A 24613-nucleotide genomic window follows, 5' to 3' on the forward strand; every position below is an offset into this window, starting at 1 on the left:
TGTTTCTTTCCACAAAATCGAGGCACACCTCTTGCCCATCCTGACTTAGACTATGGAGGTAAAAAACAGGAGGCACCGAATGAGAAATGATTTGAAATGTTGGGGCCAGTGCTGAGAAAGCAAATGACTAATGACTGGGCAACTAAACCTTTCACCAGCAGAGAGGTTTCCAATATTTTGCTTTCGACAAGGATTAAATAGTGACCTAATCCAGTTGTCAGCTGGTCAAGTGTTAAAAATCATTTTCAATGATAGATCATATACCCTTGCATGAATCTGCTTCATAACAGAATTCAGCATCATTTCTATTCTTAGTAATAGAATTCAGCATCAATTCCATACTTTAAAAAGTAGGAATAGAAATGATGCTGAATTCTGTTATGAAGCAGATTCATGCAAGGGTATACGAAGTAAAATAAAAATTTATTTTAATAAAAATACATTTCCAATAAAATGGTCTTCTTATGATTGATTATCCAAACTGATAATATCTATGGAGTTTTGATTAGTTTTATACTCATTTTCCAAATCTTACTAATGGTGCACTATTAATAACTCAATACAGAAAAAAAAATGTAATACCTAGAAACTTATGGAATAAAGAAATTTAAAATTTCTTAATTTAAACTTGTACACACATTATTTTTACAGAGAAGTGTAAACAAAAAAATTGTATTAAAGTGGGATAAAATTTGGTGGGGGAAGTAGATTGAAGATAGAAGTTCAAGGAGAAAAAGGACTGACATATAATTTCTAACAGCTAAAGCATGTTCATAGAGTCTTTTTAAATAAAGAGAGGTAGTTACTAAATTCATGACATTTAGATGTGAAAGAGATTTAACCATTTCATTTTAAGATGTCAATATTTGTGATGCCCTGGAAATTACCTCCTTTGCAACAATTTACATTTATGATGAAAAAGTTTAGACATCAACAAAAAATGTTCAAGGGTGCATAGTTTTTGAAATGCTTTTAGGTGCTATGCCAGCAAAAACGTTTGAAGACCACAACTTTGCATTTGAATTCAATCTTCACAAAAACTTTGTCATTGCACCTAATTCTACAGTGGAGGGCACTGAGGCACAGAGAGATTAATGACCTTGATTAAGGTCACACAGCGGTGTTATGGGCTGAGCTGTGTCCCTCTTATGTTGAAGACCTAAAACCTAACACCTCAGAATGTGAATTAGTTGGAGATGAGGCCTTTCAACAGGTGATTCAGTTAAGATGAGGTCACTGGGGTGGGCCCTAATCCAACATGACTGATGTCCTTCTAAGAAAAAATTAGGAAACAGACAAGTGCAGAGGAAAAACCAGGCGAAGACACAGGGAGGGGACAGCCACCTAGAAGCTTTACTACGGCAGCCCAAGCAAACTAACACACCTAGGAAGGGACAAAACTGGGCAGCCTGACTCGAGAGCCCTCTTGTGTCTACCCCTTACCATCCTCAGAGATACTGGGCGGCTGGTATTAGAGCTCCTATAGACGAAGAGAATAAGTCTCAGGAGAAACGGCTGGCCCACTGTGCCACAGCTGGGTAGGGCAGAGCTGGGGCTAGAGTCCTAGGGAATCCATGCACTGACCTGTATTTTGGGAAATCCAGTCCAGGGGCAGTGAGGTGAGCAGCCTGGAGATCAGGAAGCCAGGGAGCAGGAGGGCAGGCCCGGGGGACTCATAATAGTTGGCCACAGGGGAGGGGGCTGACTCAGGAAGACCAGAGCCCAGGGAGGATGGTCAGTGCCGGGCACAACATATGCACCTCAGCCAACACATGCTGACCGATGTTTATAAGGTCTCAGACTGGTAAACACAGGGCCGATGTCCCTTTAATGAGAGGGACTGCCCAGGGAACCAAAAGTAATCCTGCATACCAAACATTAAGACTTATGTGCATCTGAGAAATAACCCTTGCCCAGAGTCACCTTTAAATATATGTAACGTAATCAGTGCTGACTCCAGAGCTAGGGCTGCCCGAGAAGCAGAGCCTGTAAGACAAACCATTTCAGTACAAAGAGTCTGTACGGGACTCGATCCCAGCAAATCCACTGGAGAGGGGCGAAGTGAGACCAGGAAAAGAAGGGAGCCAATAAAAAGGGGGGTCCTGGAGCCAGTCTCCATCGTGAGCCATGACCTCCCACCCAGCATACTTGACCCAGAGGCTCCTGGCTCCACACAAGGCAACCGTACTGCACAGAAATGAGAACTCAGGACACAGTTCTTTTTCATTGGTGATCTTAGGATCTTTAGGACTTTGAAGACTAAAAGGAAGGACTGCTTTTCTCACCTCCAGGCCCTGAGGCTACCCTTTCTCTGCCTCCTCGGCCGGGGCGACACTGCTCTCAGCCCCCAACTCAGGGCCAAATCTCCCAGACGACCTGGCCAGGCTGAAGACTGTGTCATCTCCATCTGGGCCTGTCTCTGTCACCACGACCACCCCCAGACGGGTGACTTGGAGTGGAGGTAGCCATGCTCCCCCATCCTCTCAGGCCCTGAAGCAGTCCTGGAGCCTCAAGGTATAGCTGACCCTCCCCAGTCCTTCCCCTAATTTGCCTGCACCCTCTCCAGACCCCAGGCCTTGCAGAGACCCTGAGATAGGACCCGTGGATATTTCTGCTCTGTTCCCCAAGCGTCTCCCACACTGTGCCAACACTGCGACCGCCCCTGCAAAAGGTCCCGTGCGTTTGCAGAAGGAGCCAAACGACTGAGCACTGGGCTCTCCCAGCCTCCCCCAGCCCCAGCACCGGCAGGGAGCCCGGTGGCCTGGAAAAGGACCATTGGCACTTCCCTGGGGGGGAGAGATAAGACCAGGGGTGTGCCCCACTTCCCGTCAGCCCTTCCCTTTACACGGAACTGGGCTCCCGTCATGTCACATCCAAAACCCCAGGCCCTCCAGGAAGCAACCCTGCCTTGATGGTGCTTCCGGGCCGGCGCCGACACCAGGACAGGTGAAGCCGTTTCTCCGGGTCACCAAGTGGTAAGCTGAGAAGGAGAATGGGGTTTCCTATCGCCTGTCCTCTTGCTACAGCGAGCCATTTCATGGCCACAGGAAAAGCACTGGTGGAAAGCCCAGCACATAAAGTTGTGTGTCTAGAGACTCGTCCTATATGGAAGGCGTGGGCCCCAGGCTGGCACTCGAAATACACCTAGTCCCAAATGAGACGTGCTGGAAGCGTGAAATCATGCTGGATTTAACAAAGGAATGTAAAATGTCTCATTCAGAATCTCTCTATTGATACTTGTTGAAATGCTATCTTATATACAGTGAGTTAAATAAAAGAGATTGTTTTTTTTTTTTTACCTTTTTACGCTGTTAATGTGACTACTACAAAAATGCCCAATGACATATGTGGCTTGCAGTGTATCTCTACTGGGGACAGTGCGTGGGGGGGCTCTGCTTGCCCTCGCTGCCGGGATGGCCGATCCCGCAGTCACCATGACCGTGATGGAAGGATGTGGTTTGGAAAGTGAGCTGCACCCGGGAGAAGGTGCTCCCCGGAAGTGCCCACACCAAGGACCGGCATACCACACTGGGAAGAGCATCCCCAGTAGCTGTACAAGTAAGAGAAACTCTTAACCCCATTTCATAGTGAGGACACTTGGGGACGCAGGGCGTTTACTCAGGGCCGGAAAAGACCCACTCTGTAAGTAAAGGAGCTTGAATCCAAGCTCTGGGTCCCATGCTCTCCGCACTACGCTCCTGGGGGGGCTGACAAGCACCAGCCCAGGGAGGGTGGGCCTGCTTCCCAAGGCGGCAGTGGGCCCACGAGAGCCAGCCAACCTTCCCACACGTTCTGAAGACCAAGTCCGCATCTCAGAAGTGTGTGGTGAGGAGAGCTCATGCTAGGGATTGTCCAATTGTCTGTGACACCAGGCAGGTGAGCCCATCAACTTCCCCAAGGCCCCAGGGTCGCCCCTCTGCTCCTCATCCACAGCCACCTCACTCCATGCTTTGAGCCTCCTCCCTGCACGGAATATGGCTGTGACAGACTCCTTCTTCCTTGTACCTCTGGGAGTAGAGATCATAGGCTCTTTGGCCCCATCGCCGTGGGGAAGCATAGAGAACAGGGGAAGAACTCAACAGAGCCTGCAGCAGGGGAACCCGGGGGCCTAGCAAGCTCTAGGAAGCCCTGGCTCCAGTGTGAGGGTTCTAGCACAGCAAGTGCAAGCTAGACTGCGACATCACAGACACAGAGAGTAGCGACCAAGGGGCTAAGCCCCTCTCCTTCCGTCTGGTTCTAATGTGCCTTCAAACTGCTCTTGTAAGAGCTCAGACAGGGAAGGTTGGGGGATTGCTGGGGTCCCCTCAAAGGAGTGAGTCTGGACTCATTCCCAAACAAGTAAAGGCCACTGGAAAGCAGTGTGCTTGAGGTATAACTCAGGCTTTGGTCCTGGGCCACCAGGACTGGTGTTTTCCAGGGTGACTCAGAGCCGCAGAGGCCCCGGGACAAAGTTCCAGGCACCCCGGCACAAAGAGCCAGGACGAAGACTCCCAGCTCGGGAGAAGGTGGAAAGCAAGTAACACATGGGTGCAATTAACTCCAGCTCACGTGAATAATGAGCACCCCAGGAAAACAAGGCAGAGCGAGGCCGGGTGAGGGCAGAGCAGCGGGGATGAAGAGAGAGAAGGACGCTGGCCCCTGGCCCCCCAGCTTCCGGGCTGGGCTTTGTTTACCTCAAGCACCCTCCAGGGGATCGCTTCGGGAATGGGGACGGCTACTCCGATATCCTCTTTGAAGACAGATCCTGCTGAAGGAGCGGGAGAGCAGGTGTGGGGCTCTCCTCCACTCTCCATGTGTATGTGAGCAGCCTACAGACCTGGATGCTCTGCGGTTCTTACATAGGCAAGAGAGGCACTTCCCAGCTTTGTGACCTTGGCTTTCCTCCATGCGGCCAGGATGCAGAAGGCCCAACCCACACATAGTGACATAGAAAACCCAGAAAATGTCCATATAACAAGGGGGTCTGGGCCTGATTGTATTTTTGTGGATACAGGAAGCATATCTCATCTCTGAGTTTCATTTCAAGACAGTAATGGGATCCTTTCAAAATATTTGTTATAACAAAGACGGGTACAGAGTAGGAGAGAGTTCAGAAGAACCGGCTGTAAGGCCTTGCTTGCTGCTACTCAAAGTGGTGGCCCCACCGTGATCTCATGAGACGGACTGAATCAGAATCCTCGTTTGAGCAGGTTTCCCAGCTCCTTAAGGTTCGGGCAGCGCTGTGCAGAGGCTCCAGGGTCCAGTGAGGGGTAACCCCAGGCCCATCACGCACAGTCCTCTGTCCCCAGCCCTGTGGTGGCTGGGAGGTGCCTGGCTGCTAGCACCCCATGGGGCAGGACCTGCCCGGCCTGGGCTACAGAATGCTGGAATAAAGCCAAGCTCCCTAGGGGCTGCAGGTGCTATGCTTGCTGTTTGGGAAGGACCTTGGCAGCAACCACCATGGAAGGCTGAAGGAAAATTCCTTGGCAAGGCTGGCTCCCAGATGGCAAAGTTTTCCTTGAACAGAAATTTCCTCCGAATCAGGCTGGGCTTGGGCTCTGGCATGCCCGTTTCAGGACTTTCTCAAGCTCCTCAGCTGCGTCCTCTTGCAAAGGGGAGCGATAGGGACTGTCATTCCAGACTGGCAGTGAGGATTACACAAGAACGTGGAGGAGCCAGTGAGCAGTGTGGCCCGCAGCAGGTGTCCCGGCGAAGCTCTTGAAAGCTCAGTCGGGCTTTGCGACACTGTGTGCAGGTGCACACGAGTCTGTCTGGGCCTGCTCCAGGAGAGACAAGGGCGACTGGGATCTGGGTTCTCAGCGGCTCTGCGTGAGTCCTGGAGTATGTGTCTCAGTTGGCCTCATTGGCTCTGGAGGAGATGGATGTCTCCTGAACTAACTCCTTTGCTTTGATTCCCCCACCCTGCCTACGAACTAACAGAGCCTGCAGCTCAAGGCACACTTCCCTGCCATGCTCCTGAACCCAGGCAGAGGTGCCTTTGGGGCAAAACAGGCTTGGAGACTGCTTATGTGGCTTCCAAACTCCAACAGTTGGGAGCAAAGCAGCTGGGAAACAAACACATTTGTCCCCCATCTGTTGGGAATTTGTCATAAGCCAAATTCCAAGGAGAGTGGACCAGATGACGGGCCTGCGCCTTCCTCGCTATTTGCAAATGCAGCTGCACATGTGCACCTCGTCCCACAGTCTCACAGGCATAGACAAGGGTTTGCAACGGGAGATGAGCTTGGGCACTCTTGACAAGGCAGGCAGATGCTGCAGAGGAAGGCTCTCGGGCACAGCACAGAGGTCGCCTGGAGCACTGTGGGAAGGGTACGGGCCCTGCAAGATCCACCACAGGCCGGGCTCCGTCTGCAGCGCTATGTGCTGGGTGTCTCCATGCCCTCTCCATCCTGACTGGCCCGAATGGCTGACCTCCCTCCACACCCTGCCCTCTGGCTCCTGGTTGGTGAGAGCCAAGCAAAGAGTAGCAGGACATCCAGAGGACAGGGGAGAAGGAAGGGCTGAGGAATGGATGCTCCCGGCTCCCTCCCTGCTGCCTCCTGGGTTGGCATTGCCCGGGTCTCTCCTCTAAGGCTCCTGCTGGTGACACTTTCTCCCACAGCGGCAGCTCTTCCAAGTTCCCGGAGCCTCTCCTGTCCTCGTCTCCTAACCCTGCGATGCCAACAGCTTGCTGCAGGCTGGTCCCTGAGCGCGCCCCCTCCCTCCCTCCGGGGTTCCCTGTGCCCTGCCTGCTCCGTGGTGGAGGGGCCCTCCGGAAGCACTGCCCCGTCTCCCTGTTCGAGTCCCTTACGCTGTGACTGCCAAATCTAACACTTCCCAGCTTTGTGACCTCAGGCTGATGCGTAACTCTAACCTCATGTCATCGTACACGCAGGACGCTTACAAGAGTCAGAATGTGTTAAATGTGGTTGCTGTTGTTGTTGAACTTTATCCTCTCAATAATCCCATGAGACTGGCACACTAGCGCTTTCCCATTATTTATATGGGAAAGGTGAGGCTCAGTGGGTAGGTCATCGGCTGGTAAGTGAAGAGCAGCCATCTGAGCCAGAGCCAGTCTCATTCCAGAGCTCAGCTGTCATCCACGGGGAGCTCCCGCATCCGCACCTGCTTTGGGAATGCAGAAGGGGGTGCGGGGAGGGTATTTCAGAGGAAATGTACAGGCTCTGGTGGAAAGGAGACATCGAGGCTTGCTGAGAGGTGGGGGCTGGAGAGGAAAGCAGGCAGCCTGCATAGGGAGGTGAGAGTTGGAATCCCCAGAACTGTAATCATGAAGAAAGGAAGAGCAGAGCAGGAAGGGGCTGAGGACAGACCTAGGGCGACAGGGATGCCGACAGGAAAGGAGATGGAAGTGACCCCTCCGGGTGGGCAGAGCCTTCCTGACCCTGCCTGCCTGCCTGGCGCCACGCTGGTACTGTAATTAAATAATGAACCTTACAACCACGTGCAATTTGAGGAAGGCAGGGTCCACCCCAGTTCATTTCATAGATGAGGACCTTGAAGCTCAGGGTGGCCAAGGAACACGTCTAAAATCAGTCTTCTGTGGCAGAGCCCGAATCAAAACCAGGTTCATCTGACTCCATAGCCCCGTCTGGGCGAATGAGAGGTAAGCACCCCCCACCCCCTTTCCCCAGAGACCACAGAAGGATGGGATTTGAGAAAAAGAGATACTTCAACGTGGGCACGGCTGATTTTAGTGGAGTCCAAGACACATCTCCTCACTCACTGTACTCACCAGTCACAGGGACATAATCCCTGACTCACGATGCATTTTTCAAAGAAGGTTATACTTTCCCCAGCATCTTCCGCCTGTCTGTGGTTTGGTTGTGCTCCCATTCCAGACATGACCTTATCGGTTCTCTTACCTCTGGCTTTCCTCTTGCTAAATACAGACTGCCAGATGATGGTCAGGGTGAAGAGGAGGACACTGAGGATCCCCACAGAGCACACGAGCACAGCATATATGTAGAGATCTGAAGGCAAGGACACAGTGGGGCATTGTCAGGACGAGCCACATCGGAGGAGAGGTACCAAGTAAGATAAACTTCATACATTACCAAAAATTAACTCAAAGTAAACCACAAGCTTAAGTAGAAAATATAAACTTTGGGGGAAAATATAGGAGAAAAATCTTTGGGATCTAGGACTACGCAAAGAATTTATTTTTATAAATATATTTTTTAAGGACTTTATTTATTTGTCAGAGAGAGAGCGCACAAGAGCACAAGCAGGGGGAGTGGCAGGCAGAGGGAGAAACAGGCTCCCTGCTGAGCAAGGAGCCCAACTCAGGACTCGATCCCTGGACCTGAGCCGAAGGCAGATGCTTAACCGACTGAGCCACCCAGGCTCCATAAGCAGAGATTTTTTTATATCTGACACTGAAAGCATCATCCATGTAAAGAAAACTTGATCAATTTGATTTCATCAAAATTAAAACCTTTTGCTTTGGAACACCCGTAAAAAGAGGATGAAAAGACAAGTTACAGAGTGAGAGGAAATATTTGTAACTGTATATCCAACAAAGGACTAGTACCTAAAATACAAAGAACGCTCAAAATTTAGCAGTAAAAAAATAGACAAACCAATCCTACTAGAAAATGAGCAGAAACAGAGATAATTCACTAAAGAGAATATACAGGTGGCAAATAAGTTCACGAGAAGATGTTCCACTTCCTTAGCCATTTGAGAAACGCAAATTTAAACCACACTGAGATATCTCACACACCCATCAGAACAAATAAAATAAAAAAATAGTGACAATACCAAATACCAGGAAGGATATGAATAAATTGGGTCACTCGGCATTGCTGGTGAGAATATAAAATGGTACAGCCACCCCAGAAAACAGTTTCTTAAAAGATACATCTACAAATACTCTTCAACTCAGCAACTGCACTCTGGGGCATTTGTCCCAGAGAAATGAAAACTTCAGTTCACACAAAATAGCAGCTTTATTTACAGTAGCCCAAAACTGGAAACTGCCTGGATGTCCTTCAGGAGGTGAATGGCTCAACAAACTGTGGTCCACACACACCATGGAATACTACTTAGTGATGTAGCTAGCAATCTGGAACTTGCAAACAATGATGCTAAGTGTGTATTGGGGGGGGGGTGAGATCCCAGAAGGCTACATACTGTATGACTTTATTTTACATAATATTCTTGAAATAACAAAATTATAGAAATGGAGAACAGATTAGTGATTGCCAGAGGTTAGGGAGGGAGTAGCTGATGGGGGGAACATGGGTTTGGCTATAAGAAACCCTTGTGGGGTTGGGAATGTTCTGTATCTTGGCTGTATCAATGTCAACATCCTGGTTACCATGTTGTACTATAGTTTTGCAAGATGTTACCACTGGGAGAAATTGGGTTAAGGGCACAAATGGGTACAAGGGATCCCTGTATCATTTCTCAGAAATACATGTAAATCTACAACTCCAAATAATTTTTCTAAGTTAAACCATGACCATATATGTCTCAGTCAATTTGGGCTGCAATAACAAAATACCATCAACTGAGCAGTTTAAACTATAAACATGTACTTCTCATAGGAGCAAGGTGCTGGCAGAACTGGTATCTGGTAAGAGTTCTCTTTCTGGTTTGGGGACATTTTCTCTTGGTATCCTCACATGGCAGAGAACAGAGAGAGACCAAGCAAGCTCTTACAGGGTCTCATCTTATGAGGGCAAATAATCCCATTCATGAGGGCTCCACTCTCATGACACAGTCACTTCCCAAAGGCCCCACCTCCTAATACAGTCATATTAGGGGTTAGGATTTCAGCATATGAATTGGGGGGGGACATCAACCTTGAGCCCATAACAACATACATCCATTTCTTAAACTCCAATGATCAACCTCATCACCAATCTGATTGGTAAAATGCCGATTGCTCAGTAAGGGAAAGGGAAGCCAAAGGCCTTAGTTTATCCTTCTCTGCAGCAAAAAGCTACAGATGTTTGAGCTTAGCAAAAATGTTTTTCTACTGACTTAAATTTCTTGAGCCAACAGGCAGTTATTATCAGCCATGTTCAGCACTCTCCTAAGTACAAGAAATATAACAATGGACATTTAAAAGTCTCATCAAGAAATCAGAGAGCAGTATGGCATTTGCGACAACAAAAGTGTGCACCCAGTACTAGAAACACACAGAGAAGGAACTCAACTGGCGTGAGGAGGTCACAAGGAGCTTCAAAGAGGACTGGAGCTCTGTGCTGAGTCATATTTTAAAAAACACAGAAAATGCAAAAATATATAGAAAGAATAAAAATACAGAGAGAAACAGAGTGAAAAAAATGTATCAGATTATTATAAGTGGCTTCATGGGACCTTATTACTGGCCACTCAAAGTGTTTCTAACTGCTCCCTATAATAAATGAGTATGATGAGCATTCACAAACTCAAACCTTAATGCACCTCTCATATTAGGTTTTTAAGATGAAGTCCCTAAAAGTGCAATTGCTGAGTCAACAGGAATGCACCTTTGTAAAGCCCTTGGGACCTGGAGAAGCAGTTAGTTAAGTGTCCAAACGGAAAAAGCAGCATGCTGGGAGCGGCAGGGGGGCTGGCTTCCACAGTGAGCTAGAGACACAGGTAAGGCTGCAGTCAACGGGAGAGGAAGAGGGAGGATGGGACAGAATCAGACATCTCAGGTTCCTTTCGACTCTCTCTTCCCTGGCCCACACCCCAGGAGGCTCACTGTAGTCTCTGACCCAGAGTCCACGAGGTCCTCCCATGGTCTTAGGCTCAGTCAACATTTTTGCCTAAGTTAGTCTGAGAAGGCTTCTGTTCATGGAACTTAGGAGCCTGAATTAAAAGTAAAAGAAGTAGAAAGCACAGCAGGATAAGGCTGCAGGTGAAGGGAACACCTGCCCTAATATTTAAGGGAGCAGGAAGGTGGGTAGGAAGAGTCTGCCACAGAGGGAGCTGGGAGTCAGTCACAGAAGCAGAGGAAGACTGAAGTTGAGAGTTCTGGAAGCCAAGAGAGTAGATGTTGTAAGAAAGATTCTTTAATAGCATCAAGTGCTGCTGGAAAACATCCACTGGGTTTTCCTGCTCGGAAGCTACTGGAAAAGTCCTGGGGGAAAGCCAATTCTGTGGGAGGGTGGGGGCCGAGCCAGATTAGAGGGTCGAGGAGTTCAGTGGCATGTGAGGAGTTTGAGACAGCGGAAACCCTCTCCTACAACAAAAATCAAAACTGCCCTTCTGTATAGACGCCTGTGTCTCAGATGCGTGGGCTTTGCAGATTCACTCGGTGAGAGCTCTGAATGGTCAGAGCTAGGGGCTTGGGTCTCCATTTAAACAGCGAAACTCTGAGAGCTAGGACAGGGGTCACAGACCAGGTCACAGACAGTCCACATGACAGGACACGGGATGGGCCAGAACACGGAGAACATAGGGCCAGTCCCGGATTTACATGCAGTCGAGCATGCGTAGCCATTTCTGTCTGGCATGAGAGAACGGCAAATAATGCAGTCCCATTGCCAGGCACGCAGACGTGGGGCACGACACAACATCTGCCTCCAAGGGACTCCAAAGATGCCGGCCCCAGGACCAAAACGGCAAGGGCCATCTGGCTTCAGTCTCATTCTTCGTTGGAGAGACAAACCATCTCACTGCATGAAGTTTCTGGACCACTGGAGCAGAGCAGCGTCCTCTACGAGCTCCCTCTTCATCGGAGCCCTTTCCTTGGTTTGGAAACCGTGGCAATCAAGCAGGGACAAGGTCGTGGTGCGAATCTCCCACAAGGGTCCCCAGAAGCACGCTGCAGGCCTCTGTGGCCCGCTGTGCCCCGGCAGGAGGCGAGGGGCTCCGAGAGGTCCACGCTCTGGTTTCAGACCACAGCCTCTACCACGTGGCACAGAGGGGGCTCTCCACAGGCAGCCCCAGCTGCAGACCATAAAACATCTGGCCAGCTACATGGCCAAGCACACAGGCCCACGGGCTGGGGACACTGGCCAGCAGGCACCAGCCGCCTGTGTGCGCGTCCCCACAGGCCTGGAAGCAACCGCGCCTGCTCTCTGTCGCGTTCCTGAAGCTACAGGAACCTGAGCACGCGTCACCTTGCCGGAGGAGAAAAGCTCAAACAGAACTTCTGAGTTTCCCTGGATGGGGCAGCACCCAGCACCCCAGCGTTCCAATTTTTTCCTCTGTTCCAAGAGTTCCTTTTGCGGCATAAAGACAATTGCCCTGTTTTAGCGGCTCAAAACACTGAAACCACCTCCCCCGATTTTCTCTGCCAACAGAGGTAGAACGCTGACCACTTACGCCAGGGTCACGAACACCTAGATCGAGCACCGCCTTGCCTCCGAGGAGGCCGCGACTCTGCTCCAGACAGCCGTCCTCCGCCTGGAAGCCGGCCCCGTGCTGCCTTATCTCCGCCCTTCCCTCAACCTCCTTGCACACACCTCTCTAATTATAAATGTTGGCTCAAAGGTTTTAAAACTCAGGCCAGACCGGGCCAAACAATGCTTGTCTGGCGGCGGAATCCAAGCCTTCAGATCCAAATTGAACAAAAACCTCTGCACTTAACCCAATCTGGGGTTAGCTTTTAAAACACCACATATACCTGCGCCCTCAAAATCATTCTAAAAATCTTGTTATGCTCCTCAAATTCATGTGCAGCTTTGTCTTCTGCCATCGGACTTCCAAAGGCACCAATGTCATTTTTAGGCTCGGCTGCAAGCCGCCATGCAGAAAATGTCACACACACCCCCAACCCCACCACGACCCCAGCCGCCCCAGCCCAGGCCTCCCTGAAGCAGATGGCCGGGCGGCAGGCTGGAGTGACACTCAAGCGGCAGGGAGGCCAAGACGGTGGGGGAGGGGGGGCACAGTGAGCTTGTGCCTGCTCCCCACTCCCAGAACACCAGGCCCACCACAGGGCAGGCCCGGCAGAGAGGCCCTGCGATAGGCAGGCAGCACCTATTGCTGGGCAACCCGGAGGCCAGCTGGGACATTCTGCGCTGCTTGGAAGCCCGGGGGCCCCAGCCTGCCTCCGCACACTGAAGGCAGCAACTCGCCCAGACCACCGACTCGAGAAAGCCCATGTCAGTCCTCTACTCTTCCAGGGAAAATGCAAACACCAGGATCTCAGGTCCATGCGACAAACTGCAGCCTTCTATTTTTTTTTTTTTAATCCAGCTTGTAATATCATCTTGCTCGGGGAAAAACACCTGAGCAATAGCAATAGCCCTGAGGGATTTTAACTCACTCCAGCATTTCACCAAGAGGCCCGACAATGCTGGATTTTGTGCCGCGGGCATGTGGTCAGCTGAGCGGAGCCCCAGGGGGACGGCCATCCCTCCGCAGGCCCTGCTGCAGCTGTCCCATCCAGGAACAAAAGGGCAAAGGCCCGGGATCAGGCGCCAGGGAGTTTCATCCGTACCCCTGACCTCGCCGACACCGTGGCTGGGTTAAGAAAGCAAAACACACGGCCACTGCTGCCGGAATCCCGGGGAAAGAACGCTCTGGAAACAGCTGCTCTGAGGCATTAGACATAGTGAGGACTCCAATTCTTTTCTGAAGGGACCTAAGTCTCTGTGTTGAGAAGTAAGCCCACGTTGGGCTACGGATTTTGTGTAGAGAGCCAGGTCGAGAGTGACCCTGATAGTCGATAGCTACACGTGAAGTATAAACCACTATTAATTACACACTTGTTTTAGACATGCTGATGATGCTGCAAGGCATGTTGGGACCACATGCTGCCATATTTCCAAATATATGGAGTCTTGTTTTTTGTACCACGGGTATTTTTTTTTTAAAGATCATTTATTTGAGAGACAGAGAGAGTGCACGAGCAGGGGGAGCAACAGAGGGAGAAGCAGACTCCCCGCTGAGCAGGGAGCCCAATGCAGGGCTCCACCCCAGGACCCCGAAATCATGACCTGAGCCAAAGGCAGGCGTTTAACCGACTGAGCCACCCAGGTGCCCCTGTACCATGGATTATTTCTAAATACAGTCCTTAGACCATTTGCACTAGGGAGACACCCCGGGCCCCAATACAAATGTTGTGCTCCCTTCCTAAAGGCAATAATCAGATTCTCGGTGGGGAGCCCAGAATGCGGGTTACTAACAATCCCCCAGGAAATCCTTATGCATCTGATGATAAACAAGGCTCCTGCTATCACAGCTGCCAGCGACCTACCTTAGGGATGCCCTGGATGTCTCCATACTTCTCCCCCACCATGGGGCTCTGGGTCATGGGGCAGCTCCCAGAAACATGGGGTAAATCAATTATTTTTTCTATTGCTTCACCTCATGAGCAGTAAAGTCACTTTCATCTCCTTGCTAATAAACAGGCATTCCCTGAATGAAAGGCTGAGCGAGAGAGCTGGGGATCATTTCGCTGGGAGAGGGTCATTAAATAAAAAGACAGCCACAAAGCCTGCATAAGAAAAGGCAGGCGATACAAGGAATCTCTACTGAATGAAGTGAAATCTGACAAAGAAAATACTTGATGGCAAAACAATGAATCCCAGTGTCCTATCTGAGTGACACTGTCTGGTTTGCAAACAATGTTCACAATCATGATTATATTTTCCTGAGAGAGAAAGTGCCTCCATCCACTGCTTTTAACTGGCTATTGGAAGAGGTGGGTTTGGATCCAAGCGCCTGTCTCCCCCATGGGGAATGATCTCCTTCCACCACATCTGTGAGTTAACTAAAGGTGAGGGGAAGCCTCCAAGGCACACACATCTCCCTAGATCCGTTCGGCAAGGGGATTCATCATCCATAAATGCCATGCCTTCACTAAGTGTAACCCTTCACAAGTTCCTCATCACCTTTTGACATTCATCAGTTTTTCACTGACCAAAGGCTCTGCCTAAGAACTCACCAAGTACATTCTTTCATGGCTTCTTGTCATAACCCTCACCTACTTTGCAATAATAATTCCTGCGAACTTTCCTCCCTCTCAGTAAGGCAAGGTTTCTCAACCTCGGCACTCTTGACATTTGGGGCCAGACACTTCCTTGTTGTGGGGACCTGACTTGTGCATTGTTAGGACGTTTCTCAGCACCCCTGGCCTCTACCCGGTAGATGCCAGGAGCATCAAAAGGCTAGTTGTAGCAACCAAAAATGTATCCACACACTGGCACATGTACTCTGGAGAGGCACAACCACCTGCTGAGAATCATTGCTCCAAGGTTCCAATCTGAGTGCAGCAGAATCTCCACCCGCGCCCCCCCCCCCCCCGAGGTCTCGCGAAAACCCAGGTTGCTGGGCACCACCCCTAGTGTTTCTGATCTTGTAAGTGAGGGGAGGGGCCAACACTGTGCCTTTGTATCGGGCTCCCAGGTAATGCTTCTGCTGCAGCTGCTCATCTGGGACCAGCGAGGGCTGCTGCTGGGGTCACCTGGAGAGCTTTTAACAAGTTCCAGCTCTATCAGAATGTCCATAGCTGCGGTCCAGGCATCAGTGTTTTTAAAGCTCCCCAGGGGCTTCTAACATGGGTTGAAAATCACTTGCTGAAGATTCTCAAACCCCAAACTCTGTAAGAAACCGGAGATAAAATTTGTCACAGTAGGTGTACATTTCATTTTCACATTACTTGAAGATCCCTCCCTAAAATCACTTAAAGGTAGGAATTCTGGAGCAAAACAAAACAACCCCAAATTATACAGATTGGAGCTTTGGCCTCTACTCTTTCAAAACCCATGGGCTGACACCACCAGGAATTCCCACCCTATTCTTTTTGTATATATATAGTTTTTTATGTTTTTCAAAAGATTTTACTTATTTGAGAGAGAGAGAGAGAGAGCACAAGTGGGTGAGGGGCCGAGGAGAAGGGAGAGGGACAAGCAGACTCTGAGCTAAGCCCAATATGGGGCTCGATCTCACGACCCTGAGATCATGACCTGAACCGAAATAGTCAAGATTCGATGCTTAACCAAATGAGCCACCCAGGCGTCCCTCCCACCCTACTCTTGAGTAAGTTTAGGATAAGAGAACAACTAAGAAGTCAGGGTCCTTTTGTTGGCTAAAATGCAAAAGGAAGTTACTCAAATAAGAAGGATGGAGTATCAGCAGAAGGTGGGAGGGGAAGGGACAAAAGTAGGGAAGGAATGTGTTTCATTTCACAGAGAACCAACAGTTCCAGCCAAGGAGATGCCCAACTGGGTGTTTCACCTGAGATCCCCTTGCTAGGTTTGTCTCTCCTAACAGCCCCCATGGGTGCCAGTGTGAGCCAGGCTGGAGCTGAGGACCTGCACAGAAGCCCCCCGTGTGCTGACCTGAAGTTACCTTTAGCTCATTATACTAACATCACTTCCTATGGACAGAGTGTTCTGCCATTTCTTAGAACGTACAAGGTACGCACTAGCATGCTGACATGCTAGGCATGCACAACTGAACCAAAAGTACCGATGGCAGCTCCCTGCCTCAGCCCCTAACACACTGAATAAAAGCTTCCTGTACTAACCCCATGGGGAGACAGTGCTTAGAGAACTATCTCCCTGTCTCCTAACTTGTACCAAGTAATAAAAAGTCCTTAGCTTTCAGTATTTTCCTTGGTTTGTGTTCAATTTGGTGTACCCCAAGTGGTGACCCCCTTGAGTTCGGTTATACTTCCTTCCCATTCTATTCCCTTCCTATTATCTAAAAGCTAGGGAGGGGCATCTTATAATAAAGAAACATGCAAGGTCTACCTTCAAAAAACGCCCAGGTCTCTTTCTTTTTCTCAACGGATGAATCTTCAGAAGCTTTGAGGGAAATCACTGTAAGACAAAAAAAGAAATGGCATAGCATGAAGTACAGTAGTTTATGGACCCGGCTCACACTGTGATCCAAAATAATGCCATATGGTGTGGCACTTACATTTATAAAGCAATTTTCCCATTTGCAAAACCACATTTAATTATCACAACTCACACAAGAGGGAGAGGTACAATGCCCGACACGTAACACTTGAGGCACCAGTGGGGGGGAACGTAGGTTGTCTTTGTTTAAAAGCTAATAAATGGCACAGCTGGGACTCAGTACAGTAGAAGTCCCACTTGCCCCACATCCTTGCCAACTAAAGAGTTCCCCAGTGGGAATTCCAAAAACCAAAACATTTATTTGACCATTTTAGTGGATATCTTTCTAAGTAGGGTGCACTTGCCAGACACCCCTAGAGAGAGGAGGCTGAAGTCATCTAACGGCTCAGGGTCTGGGCTTTGAGCACCACTCCATGCCAGACACACACACAGCAGGAAGCATCTGATTTTGAGATTATTTTGTCCACTTTTAGTCGGTAGCTGATCACTGAACTTATTGTGCCTGCTCTCAACAGTCAGAGAAACAGAACTGAGCTACACAGTGTAAAAGCTTGAACGTTACACGGGAAGAGGATGGAACCATGGAAAGGTTCCGTGCAGTAGGTGTACATTTCATTATACCTGATTAAGCTGACCAAAAAAAGCAAAATGTCAAGGAATGAGATTACTGTCCTATAGAACTTCCAGCATGAAGGAAATGGCCACTTGTGGCTACTTGAGAATGTGAAATGTGGCTAGTCCACATGGGCCTGAGGAATTGAATTTTTAATTTTATTTTAATTTAAATGTATATAGTCACCTGTGGTCTGTGGCTACCACACTGGAGAGTTCTAGAGAAGAGAATCTAGGACCCGAAAGAAAGACAAAGGAGGTTGGAATGGAGATTGAATCAGTATGAGAAGTAAGGCATATGGCAGAGATCGTCCGAAACTTTAACTCTATTTACTGTCCCTCCCAAAAACTTTTGTATTATATTGACATGAATTTCAATCTGAATTTTCCATCTTTTTACTCCTCTAGGCCTTATATTTCTTATTGATCCATCTTGCAGATCGCCAGTCTTCCCATCTGATAAACCCACCTATTAATCCTTTTTTATATTTAATTAATTTATTCATGTTTATATATCCCAGCTTCCAGATGAATTTCTCCAGCTTGTCACCTGATTTTGAAACCATATTAATCATATTATTTTAATGCATGTGCCTGATAACTTTCATATCTGCATCACTCATTGACCTGTTTCTCTTATCTGTCTTTGCTTTTGATCCTGTCCCTGGCTATGTCTTAACACTTTTTTTTAACTGAATGCCAGACATTGTATATAGAAAACCTTAGAGATGCTAGGCAAAATTTTATTTTCCGGGGTACCTGTCAGGGTCAGTGGGTAGAGCGTGCAACTCTTCACCTCAGGGTTGTGAGTTCGAGCCCCACGTTGGGTATAGAGATTAGTTAAAAATAAGATCTTAAACATTTTTTACTTAAAAATAAAATCTTAAACTTTTTTTTTTTTTAATTTTCCTGGTAACAAGATAAAGTAGAGGGATAAACATCTAATCCAATCAAGATTTTAACTGCCTAGAGTCTGGGTTTCAGTTTTATATGGTCTGGACTATCTAAGGTTTGCCCTGACTTCAGGGATCCTCAGTGAGAAGCCTAGAGTATTAAACATGGCCCTTCCAGTTGTTAAAATTGCCAAAAGTTCTGCTTGCCTCCTAAGCATCCCAATTGATACTTTCTGCATAGCTTCTCTTAACTAGTGCTGCTTAAGTATGGTTGAATTTCTTAAAGAGTTAAGTGTCTCCAACAATTGGGGTCACTAACTTCTCTATGCTCTATCTAGATAGTCCTTCAGAGAAAAGTTAGGATAGCTAAAATATATATAATTATGTAATACAAATGTATATATGATATATAAATATGTAATTATTACAGTTGAAACGCAGATTTTTTTTTTTTTCCAATTTCTAGTTTTTCTCAGAAGGAAGGCTTTGGTCTGCTATAAGCTGCTTAAGCCACTACCGAAGAACTCTCCCATTAGAACCTAAATTCCTTAAAATATTTCTTCTACCTCTATATCCCCATCACTTGGTAGACTGCTTAGCAACTGGTAAGCGCCTAGTAAATAAATGGATAATCCATTTCTTTCTGAGTGCCCCACAAAGTAGGCAGTCTGGCCCTCCAGGAATGAACTCTTGGTCTTGCATGGAATATTCGATAAGCCACACCATTTGCCCATCATCAGTCCTGCTTAATTTCCCCACCCACAGCTGACTGCCGGAGCAATCAATCAGATTCTTCCTTCAAGAATTTAAACTAAGAAACACAGTATAAATGGTTGTTGTGGGCCCTGGGGCTGAAAGAGCCTGTGGACTTCCAGGCAGCAGCCATGTTGGAAAAACAGGCAAGTGGAATGGAGCAGGGGCAGAACCCCCAAGGGGAACCTGGAAGTGAGAGGATTCATGGAGCTGAGGACTTGATCTTGCTGGAGCTCTAGGCTCCAAGAGGGCTGATGTAATGTGGCTGCTATCCTTGCATTCTATGAGCTCCATATCCTTAAACTATCCCCACCTTTCTTCTGAATTAGCTTGAAAGGTCTTTCATAGCTTCAACTAATTGAGCCTAGGCTAGGATAACCATAAAGAGACCCAATGAGGGCGCCTGGGTGGCTCAGTCGGTTAAGCGACTGCCTTCGGCTCAGGTCATGATCCTGGAGTCCCGGGATCGAGTCCCGCATCGGGCTCCCTGCTCGGCAGGGAGCCTGCTTCTCCCTCTGACCCTCCCCCTTCTCATGTGCTCTCTCTCTCTCATTCTCTCTCTCAAATAAATAAATAAAATCTTTAAAAAAAAAAAAGTTAAAAAGTTAAAAAAAAAAAAAAAAGAGAGACCCAATGAAGACCATACAGAAAGGAAAAATAGATTATCTCCAAGGACCTGAGTTTTCAAGAGATCGAGCATGCCCATCATCATCCAGAGCCTTACCACTCCAAATGTGGCCCACAGCCCAGCAGTTCAGTGTCACCTGGAGGCCTGTCAGAAGTACAGAATCACAGGGTCCCCAAGCCAGACCTACTGGATCAGAACCTGCTTTTAAACCAGATACCCTGGATCAATCATATGAACTTAAAAGTTTGAGATGCACTAATACACACCGGGTTAAAAAAACAAGTTGCCATTTACTGGTTGGGTAACCTTGGGCAAGGTGCTTGATTTCCCAGTTCCTTAGTTTCACAAATAGGGGTGATAAGCGCCTACTCTTATGGGATGTGTGAGAGTCAAATGGGTTAATGTATGTGAAGTGCTTAGAAAAGTGCCTGAGACCAAATAAGCCATTTTTATCCGCAACGATGTTAGCTCCATAAGAAGAGATTTTTGTCTATTTTCTTCACTGCTCTAATTCCCGCACCTAATTCCAGCATGGTCCTTTGCTGTCAGCCCTTTGTTTCACTATGTGACTCTTCAGTCATCCAAATGGTCCACAAGAAAGGCTTCCTTGCCCTTGTCCGCTAAATGTCTACAGCTCAAAAGGGCTGCTATTACCCTAGCAAAGGCAGGTGCCTTCGAATAACTTTTTCTTCATTTTTCATTTTTTCTTTTCTGAAATTGTGGGCCCTTGATGTAGTCACTAACAATGGCTTTGCCTTATCTGGGATACAAGATAACAAGGTCTCCCTAACCAACTTAATGGAGACATGCATTGAAAGAGCCAACAAACTGGGATCCTAAGTTAACAGGGCTCTAAGCAACAAATTAATGGATGGTCCTCATTTCCCCCCAGCGCATCTACTTTATGGGAAAATGCAGCAACTCTGTTTGCATATGATTAGCAACACCAGTCATAACTTTATCTGTTCCATGGACTCTTCCAGAGCTTCAGAAATTTTTCCAAGGTTTTGCCATAACGATCTTGTTTCGGCTGCTAATTCCCTGCTATCTCAAAGTGAATTTGATACATCGTCAAGCCCTGTGTCTGAGTCCACACACTGTAAGGAAACACAGTGTGGGACACGGCCAGGTGGATAGAGGGCTTTGTAGTGGACAAGCAGTGGGTCAGCCAACTTGATTAGCGCAACTCCTTCACGGCCTGGCTGCACAGGGCAGACATAAATTTATAGCAGCCAACCTGGAGACACTGAGTGAAGAGGCCACTGCAGGGTAGATATGGAGGAGGATGAAATGCTTCAAGGAAACATTCTGTTTCACCAAGGAAAGAGTGGCAAATTTTCCAACCGCAGATTATTCATGTTGATACTTTCAGAAATAAAATGCAAGTTTCTTGATCATAGAGCATTTATAATGGTTTCCGATGAATTTAGCCATCAGAAGATTGCAGCCTTTTAAATGAGATTCCATGTATCTATCACTTTCAACTGCATTTGCCTCACCTGGTGATCCGGCTGGACTCTCAGACAACGAGGAGGAAGGCAATAAGCAGCCTTTCATACCCAAAGAGCTGGCTTTTCCTAAGCATCAGCTCAGGGGAGCTCAAAATCCTTACCTTCTAATAGCTACCTATGACTGGGGGGGTTCCCACCATAATCCCTCAAAGATTAGGAATCCACATGCAGACAGCCTTTTAACTAATGGGTTGTCTTGTAGGGTCATGCAGGGGGGATGGGGGCTCATCCTCTGTGCTGGGTTTCCAAGATTGGGAGGAAGAATAGCACTTCGGTCCCTTCTCAGAAGGGAGCGTGTTACTTGAGTATCCCTGTCTGACCTTCCCTCCTCTCCCACATCCACTCACCCTCCTACTCCCCCAGGCAAGGGGGTTGGGGAGGAGTCCCTGATCCAGGGGAGTTTCTGACACACTGCCCCTCTCTGAGTGAGAGGAATGTGGTGGAGCCCCTGCTCAAGGTAGCCTCTGTCTTGTATACGCTGAGACTGGGCTCTCAGCAAATAGCTGATGAGGGGATGGGCAGTGTGCACCCCCTTGGGGAGGTCTCATTACCCCAGCTGCTGGGAGTGATGCCAACCCTGCCTGGGAGCTCCCGCCTGTGGCCACTCATGTGCACTCTCCTCTTCCATCTTCCCTGCAAAGACCACCTCCACCCATGAGGTGTGGGGCCCTGGACCGCCATGCTGGGTGGGCCTGAGGGAGGGTCCCGAGGAGGGTAGTGCAACTGATCAGGAAAGCAAAAAGAAGTCCAATTAGGCCTCATCACCAAACCACTTTTCTTAGTACAGCTTCATCTGGAATAAAGTGGGCATTTTTATCTCTGTCTGACTCCTAGGCCCATTTATTGATCGGTTTGCACTCACAGTAGAGAAAACAAGAACACTCAAAGCTAAGTCATCAGCTTACCTACTGACTGCTTTGTAATTTCTTGGGACCCTGGTGCCCAGTGGGCAGAACCTGTGTGACCTTCCGGTGAAGGTGGGGGCCCAGATGATGGAGCTGCAGGCTGTCTGGGGGCCTCTACCCAAGACAGCAGAATCAGATGAATCTCAAAAGGGGCAAGTTTCGAGATCCACCCTGTCTTGGCCCCTCGGGGAAGAACTGGTTCAAAGTGGCTGCAGGATCCCAAACGGTCTGGAAGAATGCAGCCCAGAGGCACCCAGACAAACTGATCCTATCAACCTCGTGCCTGGAAAAAGCAGGTTGGAAAGAAAGAATCTTGGTCAAGCCCCCTGGGATGAGATCCGTGGGGAAACCATCACTCAAAGAGGTGTGAAAACGGAGAGGTTTGATTCCTAACTTGGACAGAATGTCCTGCCAACTCCCTCGGGGAGAGCGTGTTTCACAGGCGGTGGCAGACTGTGTCCCGGGAGTTTACCCGACACCGGGACAATGCCCTCCAGGCTGAGGGGCCTACCATTCCCCTCCTGGTCTCCTTTTCACAGATCATACTGACACCCTTCTCTGGACCTGCGCTGACACCATCATCCATAGAACAGGTGGCTGACGATTTTTAGGGGCCTTGGAAAGGTTCCCTTTCTTCCAAAACTCTTTCTCATCTGCTCCCCTGTGTACCCAGTTTCTTTAACAAAAGATCCTACAATTAAAGGAGTTTAAATTGCAACCATCGGTTACATCCAAAGGAAGGTGCACAGCACATTTCTGATATGGAAAGCCTTCTGAAATGCAGATATTGATGGAGAGAGGTGTAGAAGGGGCCCCAGCAGAGCCAGAGGCCTGAGGAGGCCGCAGGGACATGGGAAAGGCCAGCCTGAGTTCAGGAGACATACCTTTGCCTTTCTATTCCCACTGCTCGACAGACTGGGCTAAAGTATTCTCCCAGATTACACAGATTTTAATCATAGAGGGTGTGACCTTTATTTAGTGCCCAAAGACCAAGATTTCTAAAACTTTGGTGTGTAGTGGAACTCACTGGGACTCTTGCTAAAATGAACTTCCCCAGACATCACCCCTGAGCCTCTGAAGAGAAATCTGGGGAGGGCTTGGGAATGCGCATGATTGGGGAGCACATCATTCAGGAAAGCCTGAGGCTCAGGGTCTCAGGACTCCACTCAGAGAAGCCTCGCCTCACACACTCTGAGGAGAGAGGTGAGCACGAGTCCAAGGAGATGTGGGAGAGGAGATTCAAGTCATGAGGAGCCAGACCCTGGGCCTCAATCACTCGTCCAGTCCAGGGCAGGGCCCAGGGCTTGAAACTCAAACAATGCCTCTTTCCGTTTCATCCAGGGAAAAGAAAAGAAACAGCAAAACCTAAGGAGTAAGCAATAGCATGAGTGTTGTTTACAAAAATCTCCAAACAGGCCCCTTTAAATAGCATGTCTTAGGACAAAAGAACACAGTTTTCAAGGAAGTTACTTTCTAAAAAGTAGACCATCTATAACGATCGATGTGTCTCTCCAAGCCGCTGACTCCAACTTGCAAACTGGAGAGAATTTGAGTGAGAGACACTGTCCTCCAATGATGACCTGGTATTTCATGCCCTCTCTCCCTGCACAACGTGTTGCCTTAGAAAGCATCACTGTGCCTCACTCCTTCATCTTGTTCATTATCCACCACCCCCAGCTGACGGGAAGGTGACAGCTGGGACTGCACCTGTCTTCTTCACTTCCCAGAATCCTTCTTGGCCCATTGTAACTCACGGTTACTTTGAAAGAACAAATGAATGGAATGAGCATGAGCATTGGTACTGGTGGGTCAAGACCTCCCAAAAGAACTTGGTCCTGGGATGATGACACTGTTACATTCTGGAAGGCTGGGAAGAGAGGCCAGGGAGAGACCTGTCTACCCAGCCACCTCCCTTCATCTGGAAGCCCTGCTTCCAAAGCAATGGGAATACACCAGTACGCTGGGCCATCAAGCCTAACTTCTCTGCAAAGTTCTAGCCTAGGAGTTAATGTACTCTGGGTCTGCTGTGATTAATCCTATGGCCTCTGAGTTCTTAGTTCGTTACAGGATGGATGTAGGAAGTCCCAGGATCTTAAGCAGAAGACAATTCTTAAGTTCACTGGAGTTGAAAGGAGAGGGGCAGCCATTGAAAGCCCTGGTCCCTGGCATGCAGATCTCGCTGATTTGCACCCAGGGGCTGTAGGAATCCAGATGGCAGACACTGCCCTGTCTCAGTTTCCTCAGGCAGCATCTTGCACAGATCAATAGGAGGGAAAAATCGAAGGAGATCAGAAGAGGTTGGTGATACGGAGTACGCACAAGGAAAGATCCTTAAAGAAAATAAAGGAGTCAACATTTTGCTGCAACTTCAAAAATGAATATACTTAGTTCACCGTCCCTTCTTATTCAATGATGGGACAGTTTCCCAAGGAAAAAAACTTAAAAATGTAGCTGTGTCGCCACTATTTATAATTGGATCAGCGTTCTCAGGGAAGGCAACGGCAGCCCCAGGGACACACAGAGACTTTCTCTGTCTCTGACCCTCAGAAGTTCACCC

General features: G+C 48.4%; 1 protein-coding gene across 1 annotated transcript in view; it reads right to left on the reverse strand.

Moving 5' to 3' along the window:
- The window catches only part of VSTM4 (V-set and transmembrane domain containing 4), a 93479-nt gene that overhangs the window by 55285 nt on the left and 13581 nt on the right, over window positions 1-24613 (reverse strand). Inside the window, exons 2-3 of the mRNA XM_035023756.1 lie at window positions 16644-16712; window positions 7863-7970 (exon numbers count right to left, since the gene is read on the reverse strand). Coding sequence (XP_034879647.1) covers window positions 7863-7970; window positions 16644-16712 — 177 coding nt within the window. The remainder of the gene's footprint in view (window positions 1-7862; window positions 7971-16643; window positions 16713-24613) is intronic.

This window comes from Mirounga leonina, unplaced genomic scaffold (assembly GCF_011800145.1).
Source record: "Mirounga leonina isolate KUSES-001 unplaced genomic scaffold, KU_Mleo_1.0 Mir_114, whole genome shotgun sequence".
Classification (NCBI taxonomy): Eukaryota; Metazoa; Chordata; class Mammalia; order Carnivora; family Phocidae; genus Mirounga; species Mirounga leonina.